Source organism: Oculina patagonica, chromosome 3 (genome assembly GCF_052425735.1).
Source record: "Oculina patagonica isolate OP01 chromosome 3, crgOcupat, whole genome shotgun sequence".
Classification (NCBI taxonomy): domain Eukaryota; kingdom Metazoa; phylum Cnidaria; class Anthozoa; order Scleractinia; family Oculinidae; genus Oculina; species Oculina patagonica.
In genome coordinates this window covers 19,661,876-19,684,763 of record NC_135760.1, presented here as the reverse complement: position 1 = coordinate 19,684,763, position 22,888 = coordinate 19,661,876, and the positions used below count along the sequence as shown (strand labels likewise).

The window sequence follows — 22,888 nt, the reverse complement described above, 5'->3', positions numbered from 1 at the left end:
CGAAAAAAACCCCAGGATTTCGGACTTGTCGTCAAAGACTGGTACACAGTTCTTCGCTATCCAGTATCACATAGGGGTAAAACTAAACTTGAGCCCTCTCCTCTCTCCCAGCAATAGATCTTGCTTTTTTTTCAAAATTTCTGATTAACATCTCCATCGCTTTTATATGAGAGTCCCCTCCGGGACTATCTAACGTAATGGTAAGAGATGCCGAATTGATTTACTTTTAGGTTATAATCAATTGATGGGGAATTCTAGAAGAAATAAACAAAAAATTATTAGTATTTAAGACGACCGATTAGTATTATAGCGACGGGAAGAAGATTGATGGAAAACGGTAATAACAGAGGGGCACTCTGGCTGGATGGATCGATGCCTTAAACGACTGCGCATTGGGCAAAAAAGACCTAGTTCGATTCCCTGCTGGCTAAGCTAGCTTATACTGTATATAACTGCCACTTTAGTTCAAGTTGAGAAAATATCCAGAATTGGAACAGATTAAAGTTAAAGATTGAAGCGCAGCCAGGATTAGACATAATAAAAACAAACATTCACTGGCTAAAAATATTAAAAACAATGAGCTTTCGGCTGTCGCTCTACAGCCTTCGACGGATAAAAAAAATTGAATACAAAATGGATAAAATATATACAAGAAAGGTGTGATAAAAAGAAAATAATGAAAAAACAAAAGCGAAGTAAAATGTGCTAATTAAGAGGCTTCTCCAATCCAACAACACATGCCATCCCTTCACGAGAAGAACTTGTCCATATGTTTTTTAAATGGGCTGCACACTTACGCTGTACTTCCATTCATCAATGGTGTCACGCAACCACTAACAAGGATTCTTCGAAAGCACGACATTCAAGTTATTAATAAACCCCACAAGACATTACAACAAGAATTTCCATCCCCTAAATTTAGACCACCAGTCGAACAACAACCAAATGTGGTGTACAAAATTCCTTGTGCTGATTGTGATTGGTGCTATGTGGGTGAAACCGGCCGTTGTTTTGAAACCCGCAAAAAAGAACATATCAGGAATGTAAAAACCTGTGCGAATGGCTCAAACATTGCGAAACATGCGTGGTCATTCGACCATCGCATAGACTTTGAAAACTCTAGTGTAATTGACAAAGGCTCTTTTCGTATTAGAAAAACTTTGGAAGCTTGGCACACCTCTGCTACTAAGCATGCTGACAATAACTCAAAGCCCATTCCAAGCCAATATTGTATTCTTTTTAAAAAAATAGCCTCTTAATTAGCACATTTTTACTTCGCTTTTGTTTTTCATTATTTTCTTTTTATCACACCTTTCTTGTATATATTTTATCCATTTTGTATTCAATTTTTTTATCCGTCGAAGGCTGTAGAGCGACAGCCGAAAGCTCATTGTTTTTAATATTTTTAGCCAGTGAACGTTTGTTTTTATTAAGTTTAAAGTTAGTTGCACTCGTACTCACCTTTTCCGCCAGGTCTCGGCTTCGGAATAGGAACAGGCATCGGACCTACAACAAATGAACAGGGAAGTTTAGTAATTATAATAAAGATCATAAAAATAGAAATGTCGAAAACAACAGTTTCATTTTGTAGAAAAATTCTCGGCAAATCACAGAAAGCTATTAGAAAGTGAGGACGACTAACGATGCGAGGATGGAAATGGATTACAGTTCGGTCAAACTTGAAAAATCAAGCCTACGTTTGGCTCGGATTTTTGAAATAACTTTCAGAAAATGCTCTGTTTGGTGTTTAGTTTGATTTTTTATATCAAAAGAAAATTCTCTAAATAATTTGAATTTTTGTGCTAATGCCCAATGAGAGTGCTCCTTTAACTCAAGTTTACCTTTTCTAAAGCAAGCCTTCATTCGTCGACGAATCATGTTCGTTGTCAAAGCAGCGCTGTAGAACTGCAAGCAGGCGATTCGTCCACGGAAATACCGTCGATCACCTTGGCGGGCTCCAACCCTGATCTCGTAGTTAGTAGCCAGCGATATCTTTCCAATCTTGCGGCGCGCGACCATCTTGCCGTTAATGTAAAGCTTAGCAACACCAGTGTTTCTGTTGTACGATGTTCCAACGAACTGCCACGTGTGCGGTTTGACGCCTCTATACGCCAACGCGTGCGTAAAACGCCGTCCAATACGCTGCGTGTAGCGTACAAACAGCGTCCTCGGGTTTACCATCCAAAAGTGGACACCCCAACCGTTGCGTTTGTAGTTGACGATTGGACCAGCTCTTCCTTGGTGATATATCCACGCTAAGATGGTCACGCAGCTTCGTACGTCTAGCGTCCCCTTGTTAGGGATTTCAACGTAGCTGCTAGGTCGGCCATGGAAGTAGTATGAGCCGTATGGTAGACCGTCAGGACCTGGAGTGTACAAGACGTTGGAGTATCGGGCTGGTGGGTTCCTGTTGCGTATTTCCCTGCCTCTGGACGCTTTACTGAATGGGAATATAGCGACTGCAGACATGGCGTCTGTTGATGAGAGAAATATTTCACAGAATTAAATGGATACCTTATTATAGGAAATTAACGCGTCATGAAATTAGCGCGAATTTCAAACATTCGCGTTAATTTAAGTCGCGTTAATTTTTGTTAACGTTAATTTCCGCACCGTTAATTAAGTGGAGCGTTAATTTCCATGACGTTAATTTCCATTATTTTGGCCCCAATTTCTCGTTACAGTCCAGACGTTCTTGAATCCCAGGAAAAAAGCATTATTTTATCTGCCACTATCATTGAACGCTCAAAGTGGAAAAAGTACCATGAACATTGTTTTCGTTTAAGATTATACGCCTACAAGTGCTGAAATAAACTTGTTCCTGTTGTGTACACTTTTCCTGTTGTTATCGTTAATTTCTTTCATTTTGAAATGTTACCCCCTATTTCGCGTTAATTTCCTTTATTGGGAAGTAATTTTTCCTTCAATTCGCGTTCATTTAAAATACCTTAATTAACACAAGCGTTAATTTCCTATAATAAGGTAGTTTATAAGGAAATTGTTTTCTGTTTTGATGGGTTTGTGAAAATATTTAGTTTATTGTCAACGGGGAGTTGGGCCTAGTCGATCAAAGTGGGGCTCTTAATTTATCCAGTGGATGAATTCCCATTCAACGAATAACAGTCATCCACTATATAATTCAACATGTGGAACTATAATTCTTATCTGCTGTATATATTTATCCACTGGTTAATTTATCTCCTCCCTCAACTGGGTACCGGCCAAACGTTAGAGGAAAGAGAAAAACGAACGTAAGAGGTACTCTTTTGTACAAAAATGCTGTTGTGCACGATGACCGATGTACCGGATCTTCTATCTGAAGAAACGAACGTGAACAAACTTACTAGGACTGCAGCGATATTAAAATTAAAATCAAAAATGGCAGTAATATTTAACGACTTAAATAAGTCTCTTTAGAAAAACAAACAAACAAAAAACAAAGAAAACAAACAGACAGACAGACAGACAGAGAGACAAAGAAAACATTGATCTACTTACGTGGTTTTGTTGGTCGTTTGGTAAAACCTGAAACAAAAGGAAAGAATTTTTAAGTGAAAGTTTAATAAAGTTTTGGGAAACTTTATTGCTCTTGAAAGCAGTTTTTATTATAGCATTTGGGCATGAATCTCTTAAAAAAAACACGGCATAATAAAATCTATTTGGTAAGATCTATACAATAAACTATCCTTTTATACCGATTGCAATGTCAGAGATCACATTTCAACCAATAATAATTGGAACATAATTGTTGTTACCTTTGCAAGCCTTTTGCTTAATCGCTCTCACAAACGAACCCAAGTTTCTAAAGTTCGCCGTGAAGACATGTCGTCGATTGCTTGCAATCTGAGTGAGCTGCTTCATACTGATGCGTCTTCCGACACCCAAGGCGAACACCTCCACTCCCATGTTACGTAATACCGCAGCCGGTTTTCCAACTCTGTCATATGACTTGCCGTCTGTCATCAGGATCAAGACCTTACGGCGGTTGCTTCTTGCAAACAGGTATCTTCTGGAGTACGACAGCGCTCGGCCGGTCTTGGTTCCTCCACCGGGGTACTTGATTCTGTCAATAGCCCTGAGTACGCTGCGCAGACCTTTGTATTGGCCGAAGGAGAACACCGGGATGACGCGGTTAGAGTAGAGAAGGATTCCTACTCTGGAGTTTCGAGGAGATATCACGAACGAGCTGACCAGATTCTTGATGAAGTTCAGGCTCCTGATGAAGTTAGCGCGGCCTACGCTTCCTGATCCATCTACAATAAAGCCCAGGTCTACACGGGCCTTGCAAACTGTAAACAAACACACAAATAATAGTGTCACAACCTTATTCTAAATACACAGCCTTCGGAATAAGGATGAATATCGGATCACTCGGCTGCGCTGTGATTTGATGAAAAAAGCTCATAAATTACAATCGGAGACTTCAATCAGATTCGTTGCGACCCATACCCTTGTGATCCTGAGTAATTTTGCTTTAGCTTGAAAATTGAATTCGTTTACAAAATCTAACGCAAGAGAAAAAGTGGAAAAGAACAGAAATAATAATAACTTAAAAAAATTTAATTTAGTTTAAAACAAAGTTTTCAATCGCGCATTACAAATATATAAAAAACCAAAAAATTGCAAAAATACACCCTGCAAGCAAAGCCTCTTTTTACTCAACTGCGGCTGAGATTTGGAAAGAAAAGTATATCAGTGGAATGTGTGAAAAAGAAAGGCTGTGCTCGCAGGGTGACAAAAATGGAGTAGTTAAAAGTGAATGAAAAAGAGTGGGGAAGGGGGGAAACATTATTCCCCAAATGGAGACAAAATTGCCATGTAACGGTTACTCAGCCATAAACAAAGACAACAAACAGTTCCAATCAGCAAAATACCAAGCTGAAAAACATGTGGTTTTATGTATGTGTGGACAAAAGTGAAAAGCCCTGCATTGTCTAAAGTTCTTGTAGCTTCCTCGTACCTGGCAGTGCTGGTCTTGGTCGAGGTCTGAGGCGAGGACGAGGCCGTGGAATAGGCCCTAAAATGCCAAGCAAACCAAGATTTAGATCCTAACATTAGAACAGACTCCTATACTTTACATATGCGTTCGCTTTATTTTGGACTAAGTTTAGCTTGATGTTTGTAGCTTGAAAATTTGTAGCGAAGTTGTTTCAATTAACAAGGTTTCTCTTCGAGCATGTTTGCCACAAACATCAGTAGTTGACATCTGTTTACAAAATTCCCTTACTTTTCCCAGATAAAAGTAAAATTTCCCTGACCAAATAAATAAAAAATGTAGGATATAGTACGTAGTGGCCTCCACCCTCCCCTTCCTCCACCCAATAAAAAATTAAATCAAAGGCCTTTTATTCCAATTTTCCCTGACTTTTCTTCAAATGTCAATTTTCCCTGACTAAAAATAAAATTCCCTGACTTTTCCTTAATTTCGATATTTTTTCCCTGACCATATTTCTTGACCTGTGACAACCCTGTCAAGTTCGATGAACGAGCTCAAATTTATGATCATGTAGGGTTTTCTCGCCTTTTTTCTTTAGATATTATATACTTTTTCGTACACGTAAGATGGTCGCGAAGTTGCATTGTTACAACAAAAAACAATATCGCCTTTTAAGGAATAAGGAAAAAAAATGCTTTAAGCTGGATCAATAAACAATTACTTGACTATATATATGATAAATGCAAATGCGGCCTTACACTACTGAAGACCTGAAAAAAATTTTTCAGGCTCTGAGCGGGAGTCGAACCCACGACCTTTGCGTTGCCAGTGCAATGCTCTACCACTGAGCTATCAAAGCCACATGAGAGCGGTCGTATATGGGTAATCCCTTTATGGTGGACATGATACTCGGCCCAAGTATATGTGAAATAAATGAATGTGTGTCCAGCAGTAGCAGTGTGAAATATATATATGATAAATGCAAATGCGGCCTTACACTACTGAAGACCTGAAAAAAATTTTTCAGGCTCTGAGCGGGAGTCGAACCCACGACCTTTGCGTTGCCAGTGCAATGCTCTACCACTGAGCTATCAAAGCCACATGAGAGCGGTCGTATATGGGTAATCCCTTTATGGTGGACATGATACTCGGCCCAAGTATATGTGAAATAAGTGAATGTGTGTCCAGCAGTAGCAGTGTGAAATATATATATGATAAATGCAAATGCGGCCTTACACTACTGAAGACCTGAAAAAAATTTTTCAGGCTCTGAGCGGGAGTCGAACCCACGACCTTTGCGTTGCCAGTGCAATGCTCTACCACTGAGCTATCAAAGCCACATGAGAGCGGTCGTATATGGGTAATCCCTTTATGGTGGACATGATACTCGGCCCAAGTATATGTGAAATAAATGAATGTGTGTCCAGCAGTAGCAGTGTGAAATATATATACGACTCCCGCTCAGAGCCTGAAAAATTTTTTTCAGGTCTTCAGTAGTGTAAGGCCGCATTTGCATTTATCATATATATATTTCACACTGCTACTGCTGGACACACATTCATTAATTACTTGACTATTTACAAGTAACACCCGATCAACTTACTTCTTCTAATAATGATATACACGTCATTAGCCCATGGCCCTCCTCGTCCATTCTTGCATTTGTTTGAGCGGCCATATCTTCTGAAGGTGCGATGTGCCAAAGGACCAGAGAAGCATTCGCCTCCATCTTGGACACCAAATGCACGGTACCCTCGTCTGGAAGACAGGAGGAAGCAACGCATGACAGCATCTCTTCTTCGTCGTAAATTGCCAAGAAGCCTTCCCATGGCTCTGCGGGACGTGTCTCTGTAGCAACCCGTTCGTTTGAACAGTCTTCCTGTTGGTTTTGGGGGCGGGCGTGGCTTGGGAAGTCCTGGCAAAGTTTGATTGACGGACAAGTAAATTAAGACATTTAAGACACACACATAAAGCTTGTTGGCATTTCCAATACAGTGAAACCTCGATACAATAAATTGCCAAGGGACTGGAAAATGGATTCGTTATAACGGCGTCTCGTTATTCCTGGGATTTCGTTATATTCTCCATTGTACAAGGGACGACCATAATCAATCTAAATATTCATTTCAACCTAATAACATTTTAACAACTAAAAAAATGTCTAATATGTTTAATCGTTCCGGTAACAGAAAGCTGGCGAACTACTAGACAAGACTACAACACATAAAGACCAAGTATAGGAAAGGCATAAAGAAAAAGGACCATTTTCAAGTCGTCTTTCCCTCCCGTTTCGTTGTAAGGCCTAACTGCAAAATAGTTTAAATGAACATTAATTTTACTTAAATCCATATTGCACATCAGATGTATATTTAACTGAATGGTTTTGCATAAGAGCTCTCTATAAACTGCGGTGCAAAATAACTTCGGAATTGTTTATTAATAATAGTGTATTTGTTATATTTACGTGAATCGTTATCTAATCGTTATTAGTAGAAACTCAGCTGTGTTCTATTGGAAATCCGCGAATCTGATTGGTTCTCCCACTGTTTTCTATTCGCCGATAAAAAACAGTCGCGCGCGCGAGTAGCTCTTTAAGCGGTAAATTTTTTTGATTTTTGTCTCCAAAGTGCACAATATTGTAGGTTTTGGACTGCAATCCTTTAGAGTTTCTACTAAAACAATTAGACTACTCGCCCTAGTTTTCTATGAGCGATAGTCAACTCGGCTGCGCCTCGTTGACTATTTGCTCATAGAAAACTCGGGCTCGTAGTCTAATTGTTAAATAAAATAAAATAAAGATTACGTACCTGGTACAAAACATCTCTTTGCTCGTGCTGCTATTTGCCGCGTATTCAAAGCGACGTCGTACACTTGAAGACAAGAAATCCTTCCACGGAAGTACCTTCCATCTCCAATTCGCACACCCATCCTGACGGGATAATTTGTAGCCAATCGTATCCTTCCAATACGCTTTCGTGCAACCATTCTTCCATCGACGAACAACTTGGCCGTTCCGGTTGTGTGGTCATAAGACGCGCCCACGTATTGCCAGCGGCTACGCTTGACAGTTTTGCTAACCAAAGCGGCGGTAAAGTCTCGCGCTTTGCGCTTTGTAAAACGAACGAACAGCGCACGTCGTCCAACCATCCAGAGATGTACCCCCCAGGCGCTGGGATGGTAGTTGAAAATTGGCCCCGCTCGACCTTGATGATACACCCATGCGAGAATGGTGATCGACTTTCTAGTGTCCAGTTTGCCGAGGTTCGGGAACTGGATGAAGCTGTTTCTTTGACCCAGGAACTCGTAGCTCGTTCCGCGCCGTCCGTCGGGGCCTGGCGCTGGTCTAACATTTGACATTTTACCCGGCGCATTTCTGTTGAAGCTGATGTCGCGTGCATTTGTGCGAGCATTTAATGGGTACACAGCAACGGCTCGAAGCGTTCCTTAAAATAATAAACGGATTATAAAATTATCAGATTTTATTAGACATACTCGTATGTAATACGTATAAAAGTCTTGACCAATGAGAATGTTCTTGTCGTCACGTGCCTAATTGTACGAATGACAAAACAAAGAAACGAACGCGACAAAAACAAACATTAAAATTAAGACAAAAATGAACAGAAACGCAAAAAATACCTGATGGCCTGTGTGGTGCTGGTGGCTTTCTTCCTCCTTCAAATTAAAAAAGTTATAATAAAACAAGTTAACTAACATTGAGGCGTTTGCTAATGAGCCAATAAGTCACCAGTAATTGCCACATTGAAATTTAAGGAAGATACAATCAAATTTGAAAATTTATGACAATGAATGAAGAATAGTTCTTCCAGACAGACAGACAGACAGACAGACAGACAGACAGACAGACAGACAGACAGACGGACGGACGGACGGACGGACGGACAGACAGACAGACAGACAGACGGACGGACGGACGGACAGACAGACAGACAGACAGTTTATTTCAATACGGAATTTCGTCAATTACAGTTAATCTTTTTCTAGAAAAGCCGTTTATCGAAAAATATATAGTAAGAAACATTTAAATCATATATACTACAAATCCCGAACAATATTAACGAAGCGATTGATAAGGCATTAACCCAGGCCATATATTCGTCGATTTAAGTTTGAATTTTGAATTCTAATGCAACAATTGAAAGCCGTAAAAACGTTAACGGTCATTTAAGTAAGTATGCCATTGCATCCAGGGTAATATCTTTGTTTTACACACGCTCTTACCTTTACAAGCCTTCTTCTTGATAGCCTTTATGATAGAGTTAAGGTTACGGAAGTCCACCGTGAACACGTGACTGCGGTCAGTCGCCATCTCATTGAGTTGCGTCATACTGTAGCCTCGTCCAACGCCAACCGAGAAAATTTCAACATTGGCGCGTTTCAGTGCCCGTGCAGGCTTCACCACGTGGTCTTGAGATCGCCCGTCGGTCAGGACAACAAGTACTCTTTTCCGGCTGGTCTTACCGCGGTATATGTATCTTAGGACATCCCAGAGGGCCTTTCCTGTTTTGGTGCCTCCTCGCGGGTACTTTATCGATCCTACAGCCCTGAGCACTTGGTATGCGTTACTGTAGCGAGTAAATGAGAAAGTTCTGCGAGGAGCGGACGAGTAAACCTCAGCCGCGATGCGGGTGTGTCGAGGTGAGATCTTGAATCCACGGACTACGTTCTGGATAAATGAGAGGCAACGGCGGAAGTTTGATCGGCCGACGCTTCCAGACCCATCAATGAGGAAGGCAAGGTCGATTTTGGCTATGCACTCTGAAAAACAAATGCAACTTCAGTTTTAGACCTCAGTGACATACAGATCTACGTTTCAAAGATTAAAGGTAAAAATGGTGATGTTTAGGTTTTTTCGTCAAAGTTGTGATGTTAGGTTTTTTTTTTAATTTACATTTAAAGATAACAGTTCAAAATGTTTTCTAATATAGTCTCGTTATTATCTGAATATCATTTGTTTTCTAATTTCGTTGTGAAGGGCACAATAGGAAAATCTTTTCTGACGTCGCATTTGATTACATCCGATTAAAACCAGATTGTAGCTAGAAAACTACGCAAATTTGATTGTAGTGAAACTGAAAGTGTTATAGGAACGGGTCGAAACCGGTTTTAAACAAGGCTAAGCATTCTAAAGTTGTTACATTTACAGACTTTTCTAATAATAGTTGTGTGGCAAATCTTAAACACAACTATACAAAGGACTGAAAATTCGACGCTTTTAAAAAAGAAGACCTCCTTCAAAAATCAACCTATTCCTCTCAAGTTTACCTTGTTTCCTAAGTGGCACGTACGCTATAAATTTATCGTATCTAAAAACTTGCCATCAAATTTATAGTGAACCGACGTTAACAAGATCTACTGGAATTTCATCAATATTGCTTATCTATCTTCTCCATAATTTTCTCGTTTTTAAATGGTATTCCTGTTAGCAAATGACAAGCAGATAGGGTAACCCTAGTGCTAGGGTTACCCTAGCGCTACCACATTTCTTCTTTTTTTCATCGACGTGTTTACAAGGCAGCTAGGGTTACCCTAGCACAAGGGTAACCCTAGCTGAGCGCTAGGGTTACCCTAGCGCCTTGTAAACGCGCTGCTAGGGATAACTCGCCTACCCGGGACAACTTTATTTTGGCTCCAAGAAGCTAAATATGTTTAAAACGAATACCAACAAAAACAGCGAATTGTGACCAAGAAACATCGTGTTCATTCACAATTTGTCGTATTTTTGCACTGGAACGGAATTATTTTCGAATAACAGCTTCTTACGACAAAAGTTTACAAGGTTAACTGAAGCGTAACCGGTGTAAGTTGACCCGGGGAGAAGGGTAACCCTACCTGCGAATTTTTGCTTGTAAACCCGGGCTATCTTCTAACCCTTCTTGCTAGGGTAACCCTAGCACTAGGGTTACCCTACCTGCTTGTAAACAGGCCCTAACGATTGCCGATGGTCGCACAATAAAGTTAAACCAACGAGCTATGTCTTTTTGTCCATGGTATCGCATTTTACAGCCTAGTAATATTCTCACCTCGTCCGGGTTTAGGTCTGGGTCTAGGTTTCGGTCTTGGCAATGGCCTTGGTCGTGGTCTCGGGCGAGGTCTTGGTCGCGGTCGAGGCCTGGGACGAGTTTCTAAAAAGGAAGGAAAACAATATTAACAAATATATAAGTATAAATGTCTTATTTAGAACTCACTAGAAGCCATTGAATAAATCACATTTTTTTGCACTAAGGTAGCCGCTAAGGATATTTGTATTGTATTGTAATATAGTTTGTTATTGATTCTTTTGTTTCGGTTGGTAATGTCCATTCTCGTCTCCAGAGCCGCTCGTCCCTCTTAGCCAGCAAAGCGTGGGGCACGAGAAACAAGTGGCTCTAGGGACACATGATTCGATTGACTACATTTTAACAAAGAAAGTTTAAATCTAGCCAAGCAAAAAAAAAACCGTACTAAAAGCTATAACAACAAAGGGATTTTAAAACGGTTGATTTGATTCGCTAAATTTAAAGTACTTTTGTTCAAATCCGGCCAATCAAATCATGTGTTCCCAGAGCCACTTGTTTCTCGTGCCCCAGGCTTTGCCGGCTAAGAGAGACAAGCGGCCCTGGGGACGAGAATGGGTAATGTCCAGCTCAAAAATAAACTTCAATTTTGAGGTTTCAAAAACATTTTTCTGTCATCAGTCTAACAGCAACAAAAACAACTACAATTTGATCATAACTTACTTTTTCTAAAGCATCGTCGTTTCTTGGAAATGATTTGTCGGCGGGACAAAGCACCATTGTACACCTGCATACAGGAGATTCGTCCTCGGAAGTATCTCCCGTCACCGATACGAGCTCCCATTCTCACCGGGTAGTTAGTCGCCAACCGTATTCTACCGATGTACTTCCTTGCTGTGAACCTTCCATTGACAAACAACTTCGCTCGCCCTGTTCGTCCGTTGTAAGTTGCACCAACAAACTGCCATCGTCCAGGTGTGACACTCCTGCTTACAACCGCCGCTGTGAAACGCCGTCCTCTTCGACGCGTGAACCGTACAAATAGCGTTCTTGGGGTAATCATCCAGAAGTGAACGCCCCAGCCGTTCGGCATGTAGTTGAAGATGGGTCCTGCGCGTCCCTGGTGTAAGATCCACGCTAAGAGAGTAATAGAATGCTTGGTGTCTAAGCCACCTCGGTTGGGGAAGAGGATGTAACTGTTGCTTCTTCCGTAGAACTGGTACGAGCCGTCACGTGTGCCGTCTGGTCCAGGCGCGGTGCGGACGTTAACGGTTATTCCACGCGCATTGCTACGGGTACTGACATCTTTGCTCTTCGTGGCTCCATTAAGCGGGAAAATGGCGACAGCTTGAGTTTTAACTAACAAAAAAGAAAGAAACAGCAAGTTATATTCGGAACATACGGCATGTAGTAACGTTGTGGTTCTTCTTGCAACGACTTTAATAGGTTAGAAAAACAACAACAACAACTAACAAATAAAGAAGACCACATGTTGCCTGAGTTTATGTGGGCTTCCTTCTTTCCCATTTTTTCCCCGGTCAAAAGATGTCTCAAAATCGACCCGATAACTCCGTGCTGATGACGCAGCTCAAAAATATCTGTGTTATGTCTTTTTAATTACACGCGAACTCTGAAATTCAAAACCCAACTGAAGATTGCGTTTTTCTCTAGCGTCAAAAATAATCATGGCGACAGTCAACGAATCGTGAAAAACAGGAACAAAGAAAATGGATCAAAATCTATCAATCACAACTGACAAACGCGATGTAAAGAAGATTCTGTCAACCAATCGAGCAAAGTCATAAAAACAAACAAACAAACAAACAAACAAACAAACAAACAAACACTAACCTTTAGGTCTAACTGGTCTGACTGGTCTTACAGGCCTAACTGGTTTTGGCTTAGGTCTAACTGGTCTAGGCTTGGGTCTCACTGGGACAAAACAGAGAAGAGACATCACAAGGTTAGAATTAGATAAATTGTGATTAAGAAGATAAAACAAACGAAATTTAAAAAAAACTGAAAGACGTCATTTTAGGAACATCAAAACAGCCATACAAAGTTTATTTTTTGTGATACAAAATATTTCTCAGCCTTGACTGACGTTTAAAAAATTTCACGAAAAACAATCAAAAGACATTTTGTTTAATTTTTAAATTTGAAAACATGTATGAAAGAAGAATTAATATTGCACGGTTAGAGCGGTTTTCAATTGAGCGTCGTAAAACTAAAACCAAAGTAATTACTCTAGCCAATCATAAAGGACGCAGAGCAATCCATTGTCCAATCAAAACTGAAAGCAATTACGCGAAGCGCGGAAAAACTTGCGCGAGCAAGTCACGATTGGCTTTGGTTTTACTTGCGATTGGTTTTGGTTTTACTTATGATTGGTTAAGAAAGTGGCGCGAGTTTTTTAAGCCAATTACTGAGTGTAACAATGCAAAACCAAAGTAAACGCAAATTACTTTCGACACTCAAGTGAAAATGGCTCTAATACTGAAGAAAATTGTACGACAACTTTAATTGATAAATTCAATTGATATGCCATAGACAATGAAAAGGCTGGTCTTTTCAAAGTGCCTTTCCGTGTTTCCTAACACTTGGCCCAAAAACCTGGTCACTGATGTGAAATTCTTGTACCTGCTAGAAAGAAATTATTACCTGCTCTAAAACATCTCTTTTGACGAACCAAAATTTGATTTCTGTTCAGGGCTTGGTTGTAAACCTGCAAACAGGAGATTCGTCCTTTGAAGTATCTTCTATCTCCAACCCGTGCTCCCATCCTGACCGGGTAGTTGGTCGCCAGTTTGAATCGCCCAACGCGTTTGGCCGCTACAAACCTCGAGTTGACGAACAATCGAGCTATACCGGTTCTGTAGCTGTATGTGGCACCAACAAACTGCCATTTTCTCGGTTGGACGGTTCGACTGGTAACTGCATGAGTGAAACGCCTTCCTCTTCGGCGCGTGAATCGTGCAAACAATTTTTTTGGAGAAACCATCCAGAAGTGCACACCCCAACCGTTTGGCATGTAGTTGAAGATGGGTCCAGCTCGGCCAGAGTGGTAGATCCACGCTAGAAGAGTTATGGAGCGCCTAGTATCGATTTTTCCTCGGTTAGGGAACTCTACGTAGCTACTGCTGCGGCCGTAGAATTCTATTGAGCCGCCTGGTGAGTTGTCAGGACCAGGGGCGTACCTGACTCGTCCTGGTCTTCCTTGGGGATTTCTTGAGAAGCTGATGTCTCTTCCTTTGGTGTTACGGTTCAGCGGATACACAGCCATAGCTCTTCTTATAGCTGAATGGGAAATTAGAGCCAAAACGGTCAAACAAGAAGAACAGGTCTTACTCAAAATAATCTAGAGCAAATCACTGCGTTGGACCCCTAAGGCACGAACCCATTTAATATAAAATCTCGAAGGGAGACGGAGGGCGGCGAGGTAGGGTGGATGGGTGGTGGAAGTTTTGGATTGTATCTGACTGTTCAAGATATTAAAGCGCCATGTCCTATTAGGAAGAGAAAGGCTGAAAGCATACGGAAATACAGTTGCTTGCACTAAAACAACAACACTTGTTATTCTGTACACTTACCTACTGGTTTTGATGGTCGAGGTGGTCTAGGTGGTCGTGGTTTTCCGGCTAAAACAGAAACGATAGAGTGAAAAATTGATAAAATACAGTGCATTACATCTTTTAGTTTTTGTTCTTATATTACAACGCGTAAGAGGTGAGTTAATTTTTTTAGAGTCGACTTACTCCTCAAGCCTCGCACTGCGTAAAAAAACTGTCCAACGTCTTGATTTCGAGAAAGAGAGAGGTTGGATAATAGAACAGGGTTTCTAATTTGATGTGTAGTATCGCTATGCATTTTTATGAGTTTCGATTCGTCCTTTGGTCTCGCCATGACTCATATCAACCTACAATAAGCGTCAAACAGTAATTGAGACAGTTACTTAAAATGAGTGCTAATTTCAATATCGTCTTTCTTCCACTTTAAATCCGGTGAAGATTTTCAACTACCCCCTCCCCCTTTTCAGTGTTATACACAAATGAAGCAAGTACTGCAGATTGCAAATTGTTGTTTCGGTGGCGGGAGGGGGTAATATCGAAGGAGTGTGGGGCAAAGGTGCAAAATTTGTCCAAGGTACTCAGAATACGCAGTGTCTCAACACTTTTGGCGCTCATTGTACGTCGACCTTACAAACTAAACAAATAGAAAGATATTTACTGCAGCTATATATAAGTTGACTACCTGCACAAGCCCTCCTCTTGATAATTCTGATGGCAGATCCTAAGTTCTTAAAATCAGCAGTAAACACATTGCGTCTGTTAGCTGACATCTGCAGTAGTTGTCTCATGCTGTAACGCTTGCCGACTCCAAACGACAGTATTCGTATACCTCTGCGCCGAATCGAGACAGCAGGGCGCACTACATTGTCGTACGATCGGCCATCGGTCATGACAATCAGGACCTTGTTCTTTCGCCTGCTAGAGCGTAGGACCCTCTGGTAGGTGTACGACAGGGCGTATCCCGTTTTGGTCCCTCCACCTGTGTACCTAATGCGGCTGATCGCTCGAAGCAGAGAGCGTCGATTGGTGTAACGATTGAAGCCGAAAATCTTGGAAGGACGCGACGAATAAAGTACGACAGCGAAACGGGTGTAGCTTCTAGAGATGGAGAAGACACGCGCCATGTTTTGGATAAAAGCTAAGCAACGACGGAAGTTTCCACGCCCAACACTTCCGGAAGCGTCGATGACGAAAGCTAGATCGATTCTGGCTCGGCAAACTGGAGGACAAATTAAAGAAGAAGTTTCAAATAAGCGACACATGTTATCAAGTAGGCGCACCCTAATGGATTTATTCGTAAGTGTCACTAAGAGGGGTAAGCAATAAGGATCTAATAGCCAAGGACGGACGTTTTAAATTCTTACAAAGGAAAATCGGGAAAAATTGGGCTTCGTCTGAGCTGTCAAACAAAATCAAGAAAAATCATGTAAGGTAATTACATGCAGATTTATTAATAAGCACATTCATCCAGAGATACCTTTTCCACCAGGGTGGGGACGGATGGGCCTAGGTCTGGGCCTAGGTCTGGGTCTTGGTCGTGGTCTGGGCCTAGGTCTGGGTCGAGGACGTGGAACTATAACACATCAAAAGAAAGAAAGAAGATTATTCAATTTATTTGATATTTTAGTAAAGTCGAATAGTTTTGTTACTTCTGCATGTTGTTGTCACTTTAATAAAAGTGTTGCAACCTGCTTTTTGAAACTCATAGCTGTTTGTTGTAAAATGTATGGCACTGACGTACGTTTTACCAAAATGGAGAAACTTGAAGGTATAGAAAAATCTGAGGATCAGTCAATTAAATCGTGCTACTTTGTAAGAAACAAAATGGAATGAGTTGGGGCGTAGCTCTGGCAATGATCTCACTTAATGCCTCACTCCCTCTCGAGAAAAAAAATTAACAAACAACAGCAATAACTCCCCTAGTTCCCACCCCCCTAAAACAATAGTGACTGCTACACTAGCGGACCAGTAGAATTACAAGCTTAGGAGAGCTGCTACATTACTGATCAATGAAATGAAATAACCAACGCGAATTGTCACGATGCAGTACTCGTATCAATGTAGAATTTCAGGGTTCGTACTCTTTTGATCATTTGAAATTCCAGACATTTCATGACCATTTCCATAAGTTTCAAAGTTTTCCATGACCTAAATTTGACCATTTTCTTGAAAATGTTAAAAATTATCTAAAATTCGGGTACGTTATTACCTTTTTCTTCACAAAAAAACTGCCTAATTTATTTCGTACAATCAGTACATTTTCCATGACTTTCCATGACCCAAACTTAAATTCCATGACTTACTCGATCGTATCCTTGTTTCTTCTATACATGCAGCGCAAAACAAACAAACAAACAAAAAACAGACAAACAAACAAAGAAAACATCATCAACAACAACAACAAAACGCAGAGAAAGACAAATCCAAGATTATAAACACAAGTTTACTCTAAAATCCAAAACTCCATACCTCTCTTAAAGCACCTCGTTCGCCTTGCAACGATCTGCCCGGCAGTCAAAGCCTTCTTGTACACTTGCATACAGGAAATGCTTCCACGGAAGTACCTCCTATCTCCAACTCTGGCGCCCATTCTCACCGGGTAATTAGTGGCCAGTCTTACGCGCCCGATACGCCGTGAAGCAACAAATCTGTTTCTAACGAACAGTCGAGCGATTCCAGTCCGGTAATCGTAGGTTGCACCGACGTACTCCCAAGCTCGATACCTAACTTTGCGACTAGTTACCGCGGGTGTGAAACGCCGTCCTCTTCGACGCGTAAAGCGTGCAAACAGCGTTCTTGGTGAAACCATCCAAAAGTGCACGCCCCATCCGTTTCGCATGTAGTTGAAGATGGGTCCCGCGCGTCCTTGATGTTTAATCCACGCAACGAGCGTGATGGATCGCCTCGTATCCAGTCTGCCGCGGTTCGGGAACTCGATGTAGCTGTTTGCGCGACCGTAAAACGTCGTTGCCGTCCCTGGCACGCCGTCAGGACCTCGCGTGTTCCTGACGTAGCCCCGTCTTCCTGGCGGGTTGCCATTGGTGCTAACGTCTCTACCTCGTGTGGAGGAACTGAGCGGATACACTGCACCAGCGCGACCAACGGCTGTTGGAGAAAAATGAAATTTAGACACAGGATAAGAGAAGTATACAAACGATCCATCTACCCTTTCTAGTAAGTAACGATAACAATTGCATCAAAAACACGGAGCAAATAAAACTACAGATCAGAAAGAATAATAAGGAAAAAGGTAAATATAATTAAATACATACGAGCAGGTTTCCCAGGTTTCGTTGGCCTAGTTGGCTTCGCAGCTGAAAAATAAAATGACGCTTTCATTAAACAAACAACAACAACAAAATAATGCTTTCTCTTTATGTTCAGAAGTGAAAAGGTAAACTCGTTGATTTTTTTCACTGCTGAGCACAACAGCGTCGAGCGTAACTAAAATTTGTTTTTGACTCACAACACCCTTTTGACCTTATAGTCTGATTTATAGCCTTTACAGAGGGAGATAAAAAGACGAAGGCCACAATTGAAGCTCCGAGGTATAGAACAAGGTACATGCGTTTTATGCAGAGCAACGCATGAAGTTGCACTTGTGCTTGGCAGATAACTGGCATCGAAACAATAGCACATGTAACACAAGGTTGCTACGGATCCTGTGTCAAAGAAATCTCTATTCGACGAGCAATTTGATACTTCTAATTGCACCATTTTCAGTTTATACCCATGACTTGCGATTTAACTAATACTCAAACAGGATATCTTTCTTCCTTTTCCGCATTCTTTACCTTTACAAGCCTTCTGTTTGATAGCCCGGACCACGGATCCAAGGTTACGGAAGTCAGCTGTAAAGACATTTCGACGACTACCAGACATCTGCAACAGCTGTTTCATGTTGTATCGTTTACCGATTCCAAGAGAAAATATCTTGACGCCGCGTCTGCGCAGTAGGCTAGAAGGCCGCCTCACGTTATCCTGTGAGCGACCATCGGTCATTACAATCAAGACCTTCGACCGTCCTCTTCTAGAGACACGGAGAAGGCGGGAGTAAGCGTAGGAGATCGCTGCCCCTGTTCTGGTCCCTCCTCTGGGGTATCTGATTCTGTCAATGGTCCGGAGTATACTATTAACGCCACGGTTTTGATTGTAATTGAGTACGAGTTGTGATCGCGAGGAGTAAAGAACGATGCCGACGCGTACGTAACGTCTTGATATCGTGAACGAACGAACCATGTTTTTGATGAAGCGGAGACATCGCTTGAAGTTTCCTCTGCCGTAAGCCTCGATGCTGCCCGAGCCGTCGACGACGAAAGCCAAGTCAATTTGAGCTCGACAAACTAGAAAGAAAATTAAACATTTATTTGTCAGTTACAGCTACTGAAGGTGTGCAGCGCCCTTCTTGAAATCCTTACCCTATTTCCGACCACAATATGCGAAACCTGACCCAAAAATCAAATTTCAAAGAAAACTCTACCCAAAAACTGCTACGGTTTGTGTTAACATTTGAAAAGTGTTTCAAGTTCCTATTGTTAATAGATCACACCTCTCAAGAAATGAATAACAATTAAAAAACTGAATAGTTTCTTCTAAAAATTATACCTAATTGCTGAACAAAGTGCACAAACCATACCCCAACTCAGAACATATTGACAAACATCTGTACGCTTTTTTTTTCAAAACAGCTCAAAACCATACCTTTCCGCTCTGCACATAGCTATACACCTTTTATAAGGGAGTACCTCCTCCGGGCGTTTTAAAAAGGCGAACAAATTGTTTAATGAAGAGCAGGAAGCCACGAATAAATAGCTTAATTAATAAATAAATAGCTTAATTGCTCATGTTTTTCGGCGATTAAAATTTGATTGATTTTAGACCAAGATTGGTAACTGAAACTTTGCCCCGAGAAAAGCAGAACGCTTATGACAAAAGATTCTTACCTCGTCCACCAGGAATAGAAGGCCGGGGTCTAGGGCCGGGTCTCGGTCTTGGTCCTGGTCTAGGTCTAGGTCTTGGACGTGGTCTTGGACGGGGTCGAACTGAAAAAAAAAATAGCCTTAGTTAAAGTACAAATGGGAAACTTAACATGGACTACCTATGTTTTTACAACAGTGTAGTGTGGTTTGATCAATGTCGAAAGTGATTTTGCTTTGACATTGCGTTTCTTAGGATCCGTAAATGGAAACGTTAAGGTGCTAGTGTAAGTATGACCATGAGCACGAGATTTAGGAACGGTAAGATCGCGCTTGTACCGTATGAAAGAGTGTAATTTTTGCGGGGGAAAATACAGTGGCGGACCTCATTTTACTACGAGAAACTGTCACAGTTGTATAGTAGACAAAAACAGGAGAACAAGTTATCTCTCAGTAAAGGCGAGTTAAGCTCATACTTTTACGATCACGACAAACTCATCCTCGTCCATAATGCTGTGAACAAACAGTAGAAGGCTTACAAATTTTCTTAGAGTGATTCCATTTAACCCGTGAAACAATTCAATATTTAACAGTTAGTGCGCAATAGACGTAGTCAAAACTAAAAGAGAAGAAAACAATGGAATTAGTGCCTAATAGTGTCTGAAAGCGTAATGCAGGTAACTCTTTCACGGGTTTAGTAAAATCACTCTAATATTTCTCTAAAAGCTTGCAATCAAGTGTCGTACTCGTAGTTGTACTAGTACTGGAGTCAGCGCCGGATTTAGCCATAATAATATAATAATTAGTAAATTTTTCTGACCTTTTCTGAAGCATCTGGTCTTGCGCGCTAGTATCTGTCTTCTTGTTAGTGCCATTGGATAGACCTGCATACACGAGATGCGTCCAAAGAAGAACCGCGAATCGCCAAGTCGTGCTCCCATTCTAACGGGGTAGTTGGTAGCCAATCGTATCTTTCCAATATACTTTTGTGTCACAAAGCGATTCTGGACAAACAGCCTAGCTTGTCCTGATCTTCCGTCGTACGTCGCAGCAACGAGCTGCCATCGATTAGGTGTGACTCTCCTGCTTATCACCGCCTTGGTAAAACGGCGTCCTCTTCGACGCGTAAACCGCGCAAACAGCGTTCTCGGTGAAATCATCCAGAAGTGCACGCCCCAGCCGTTCGGCATGTAGTTGAAGATGGGTCCCGCGCGTCCTTGGTGATAGATCCACGTCATAAGAGTGATGGAGCGTCTTGTGTCCAGCTTCCCGCGATTTGGAAACTGTACAAAGCTGTTGGATTTACCTAGGAACTGGTACGAGCCGTCACGTGTTCTGTCAGGTCCTGGCGCGGTCCTAACGTTGCTCAAGATAGCAGTCGGGTTCTTACTCAAGCTGATGTCACGTCCTTTCACTCCGCCGTTCAGAGGATAAATGGCCACGGCACGCACTTGGTGTAAGAGAAAATAGGAAGGCTTTGTTAAAATCACGAATACGGTCAGGTTTTTCTACGGTATATAGATTACTCATGTTCTTGCATTCCAGACTCCTTTCTAACAATTCTAAAATATCATCTTATCATCCATGCTAGTAAGTATCCCATTTTTAATTTCTATAGCTACATATAACTTACAACGCTTAGGAAAGCGTATGAGTAAGATCATTTTTATTATCTATTAATTATATTTTTAGGCTTTTTAATCTTTTTTTTAGTCATATGTACATTACTGTAAAATAGTTTTATATCTCTTATATTCTTGGTATTTTTTAGTCATATGTACATTATTGTAAATAGCTAGTTTTTAAAACTCTTATATTTTAAGTATTTTTATTTTTTATTTTTTTTCTATATATTTGTAAGGCGCATTTGGTCATATTTACATGTTAATTTGCGCCATAGAAATCTTAAATATTATTATTATTATTATTATTATTATTATTATTATTATTATTATTATTATTATTATTATTATTATTAACAATAAATGATAAACAACCATATTTACCTGGTTGGCGTGGCTTCACAGGTTTCGGACCAACCGGTTTTACAATTTTGGCTCCTGGTTCTGGGCAACAAACAAAACAAGAATAAGACACCAGTAGTATAACAAGGACCCCAAAAAAAAACAAAACAATAGTTACTGCGTCCTAACGCTGGAAATATAAAATAACTCCCTTTTCAAATTCATGTTTTTTTGGAATTTGAATATAAACTTGTATGTATGAAAATCCCTTCGCCAAATCTATGTAAGAGGTCGACTGGTTACGTCAGTTGTAACAACAATCTCAATCCTTCGCGCGGAAGAGAAAGTTGAATACAGCGCTGGCAGCAAGCACAATCTTGGCGATATAATTGTTGTTACGCTTTTACCGTACGTGATTTAAATATAGTTTGCAAGCCAAATAAAAGAATTAAGATTGACAAGTATGATTCGGTTTTTACTACAAATTGAATTTTGACACTTATTCTGGGTTACAACTTAATAAAGCTTTTAACAATCGGAATTGTTATACATCTGCAGTTTCTCTTGCTCTTAAGACGATTCTCATTGGCTTATTCGTGATCACGTGTCCTTGCATAAATTTAGATGTATCCCGATCGGGAAACATTTCCATCAAATGTATCATGATCGGGATACATTGACCTGAACGTGATCAACAACCAGAAAAAGCACGTGATCAAAACGTGACCAAGGCCGGTGGCGTGATTGTGGCGTGATGTTTTTGAAGCTCACTTCTCGGCTGTTCCAGGAAATTTGTCCCTAGTTCTTCGAAAGTCCGTGAAACACAGTGGGAAAGTTTGAGGAAACATCAAGACTTTCGGGAAAACAAAACTAACTGTTTCCTGAGGGAACAAAGCCCAGACTTTTAAGTGTATATTGTTTAAGTCGTCTTACCTGAGCATATACGGCTCACGATTTTACGTGCAGCAGTTCGCAGAGTCGCAAACTTAGAGGTGAAAACATGCCTGGGAGTTCCCGCAATCTTGCCTAACTGCCGTCGACTATACTTAAGACCAATTCCGAGCGCATATATGGAGACACCTGTACGACGAAGCCTCCGGGACGGGACGATGACGTCATCGTACGAAATACCATCGGTCATGACAATCAAGACCTTCTTCCGTCCGGGGTGGGGGTGGGGCTGGAACAAGTACCGGGTAGCCCTTCTGATGGCCAAACCGGCCCGGGTTCCGCCGTTGATATAGGGGATCTTTTGAACAGCGTTCATGACTCCACGCCGGGAGTAGTAAGTGTTGAACTGGAACACAGGCTCAGGTCTGGTGGCGAATACGACCACGCCGACATGTGTCCCGTGTCTGGAAATAACAAAGCTTCCCGCCACCTCCTTGACGAAGTCTTTGAGGCGCTGGTAATTGCCTTTACCGTACATCTCTATGCTGCCCGAGGCGTCGACGAGGAAGCCAATATCAACCTTAGCTTTGCACAC

The 22,888-nt window shown here is 41.2% G+C and overlaps 1 protein-coding gene across 6 annotated transcripts in view; it reads right to left on the bottom strand.

The window, feature by feature from the left end:
- Window positions 1–22,888, bottom strand: part of LOC144645251 (uncharacterized) — a 109,137-nt gene that overhangs the window by 29,327 nt on the left and 56,922 nt on the right. For 5 of the 6 annotated variants that reach the window (XM_078504737.1, XM_078504736.1, XM_078504738.1 and 2 more), the window contains exons 37-59: window positions 22,336–22,887; window positions 21,445–21,504; window positions 20,259–20,888; window positions 19,466–19,564; window positions 18,317–18,865; window positions 17,795–17,836; window positions 16,992–17,627; window positions 16,000–16,095; window positions 15,205–15,741; window positions 14,544–14,591; window positions 13,615–14,250; window positions 12,805–12,885; window positions 11,677–12,312; window positions 10,981–11,082; window positions 9,179–9,715; window positions 8,576–8,611; window positions 7,744–8,379; window positions 6,540–6,851; window positions 4,961–5,017; window positions 3,756–4,289; window positions 3,499–3,525; window positions 1,842–2,474; window positions 1,462–1,506 (exon numbers count right to left, since the gene is read on the bottom strand). In XM_078504737.1, the coding sequence (XP_078360863.1) occupies window positions 1,462–1,506; window positions 1,842–2,474; window positions 3,499–3,525; window positions 3,756–4,289; window positions 4,961–5,017; window positions 6,540–6,851; window positions 7,744–8,379; window positions 8,576–8,611; window positions 9,179–9,715; window positions 10,981–11,082; window positions 11,677–12,312; window positions 12,805–12,885; window positions 13,615–14,250; window positions 14,544–14,591; window positions 15,205–15,741; window positions 16,000–16,095; window positions 16,992–17,627; window positions 17,795–17,836; window positions 18,317–18,865; window positions 19,466–19,564; window positions 20,259–20,888; window positions 21,445–21,504; window positions 22,336–22,887 (7,521 nt within the window). The remainder of the gene's footprint in view (window positions 1–1,461; window positions 1,507–1,841; window positions 2,475–3,498; window positions 3,526–3,755; window positions 4,290–4,960; window positions 5,018–6,539; window positions 6,852–7,743; window positions 8,380–8,575; window positions 8,612–9,178; window positions 9,716–10,980; window positions 11,083–11,676; window positions 12,313–12,804; window positions 12,886–13,614; window positions 14,251–14,543; window positions 14,592–15,204; window positions 15,742–15,999; window positions 16,096–16,991; window positions 17,628–17,794; window positions 17,837–18,316; window positions 18,866–19,465; window positions 19,565–20,258; window positions 20,889–21,444; window positions 21,505–22,335; window position 22,888) is intronic. The other variant, XM_078504735.1, reaches the window with a different exon arrangement.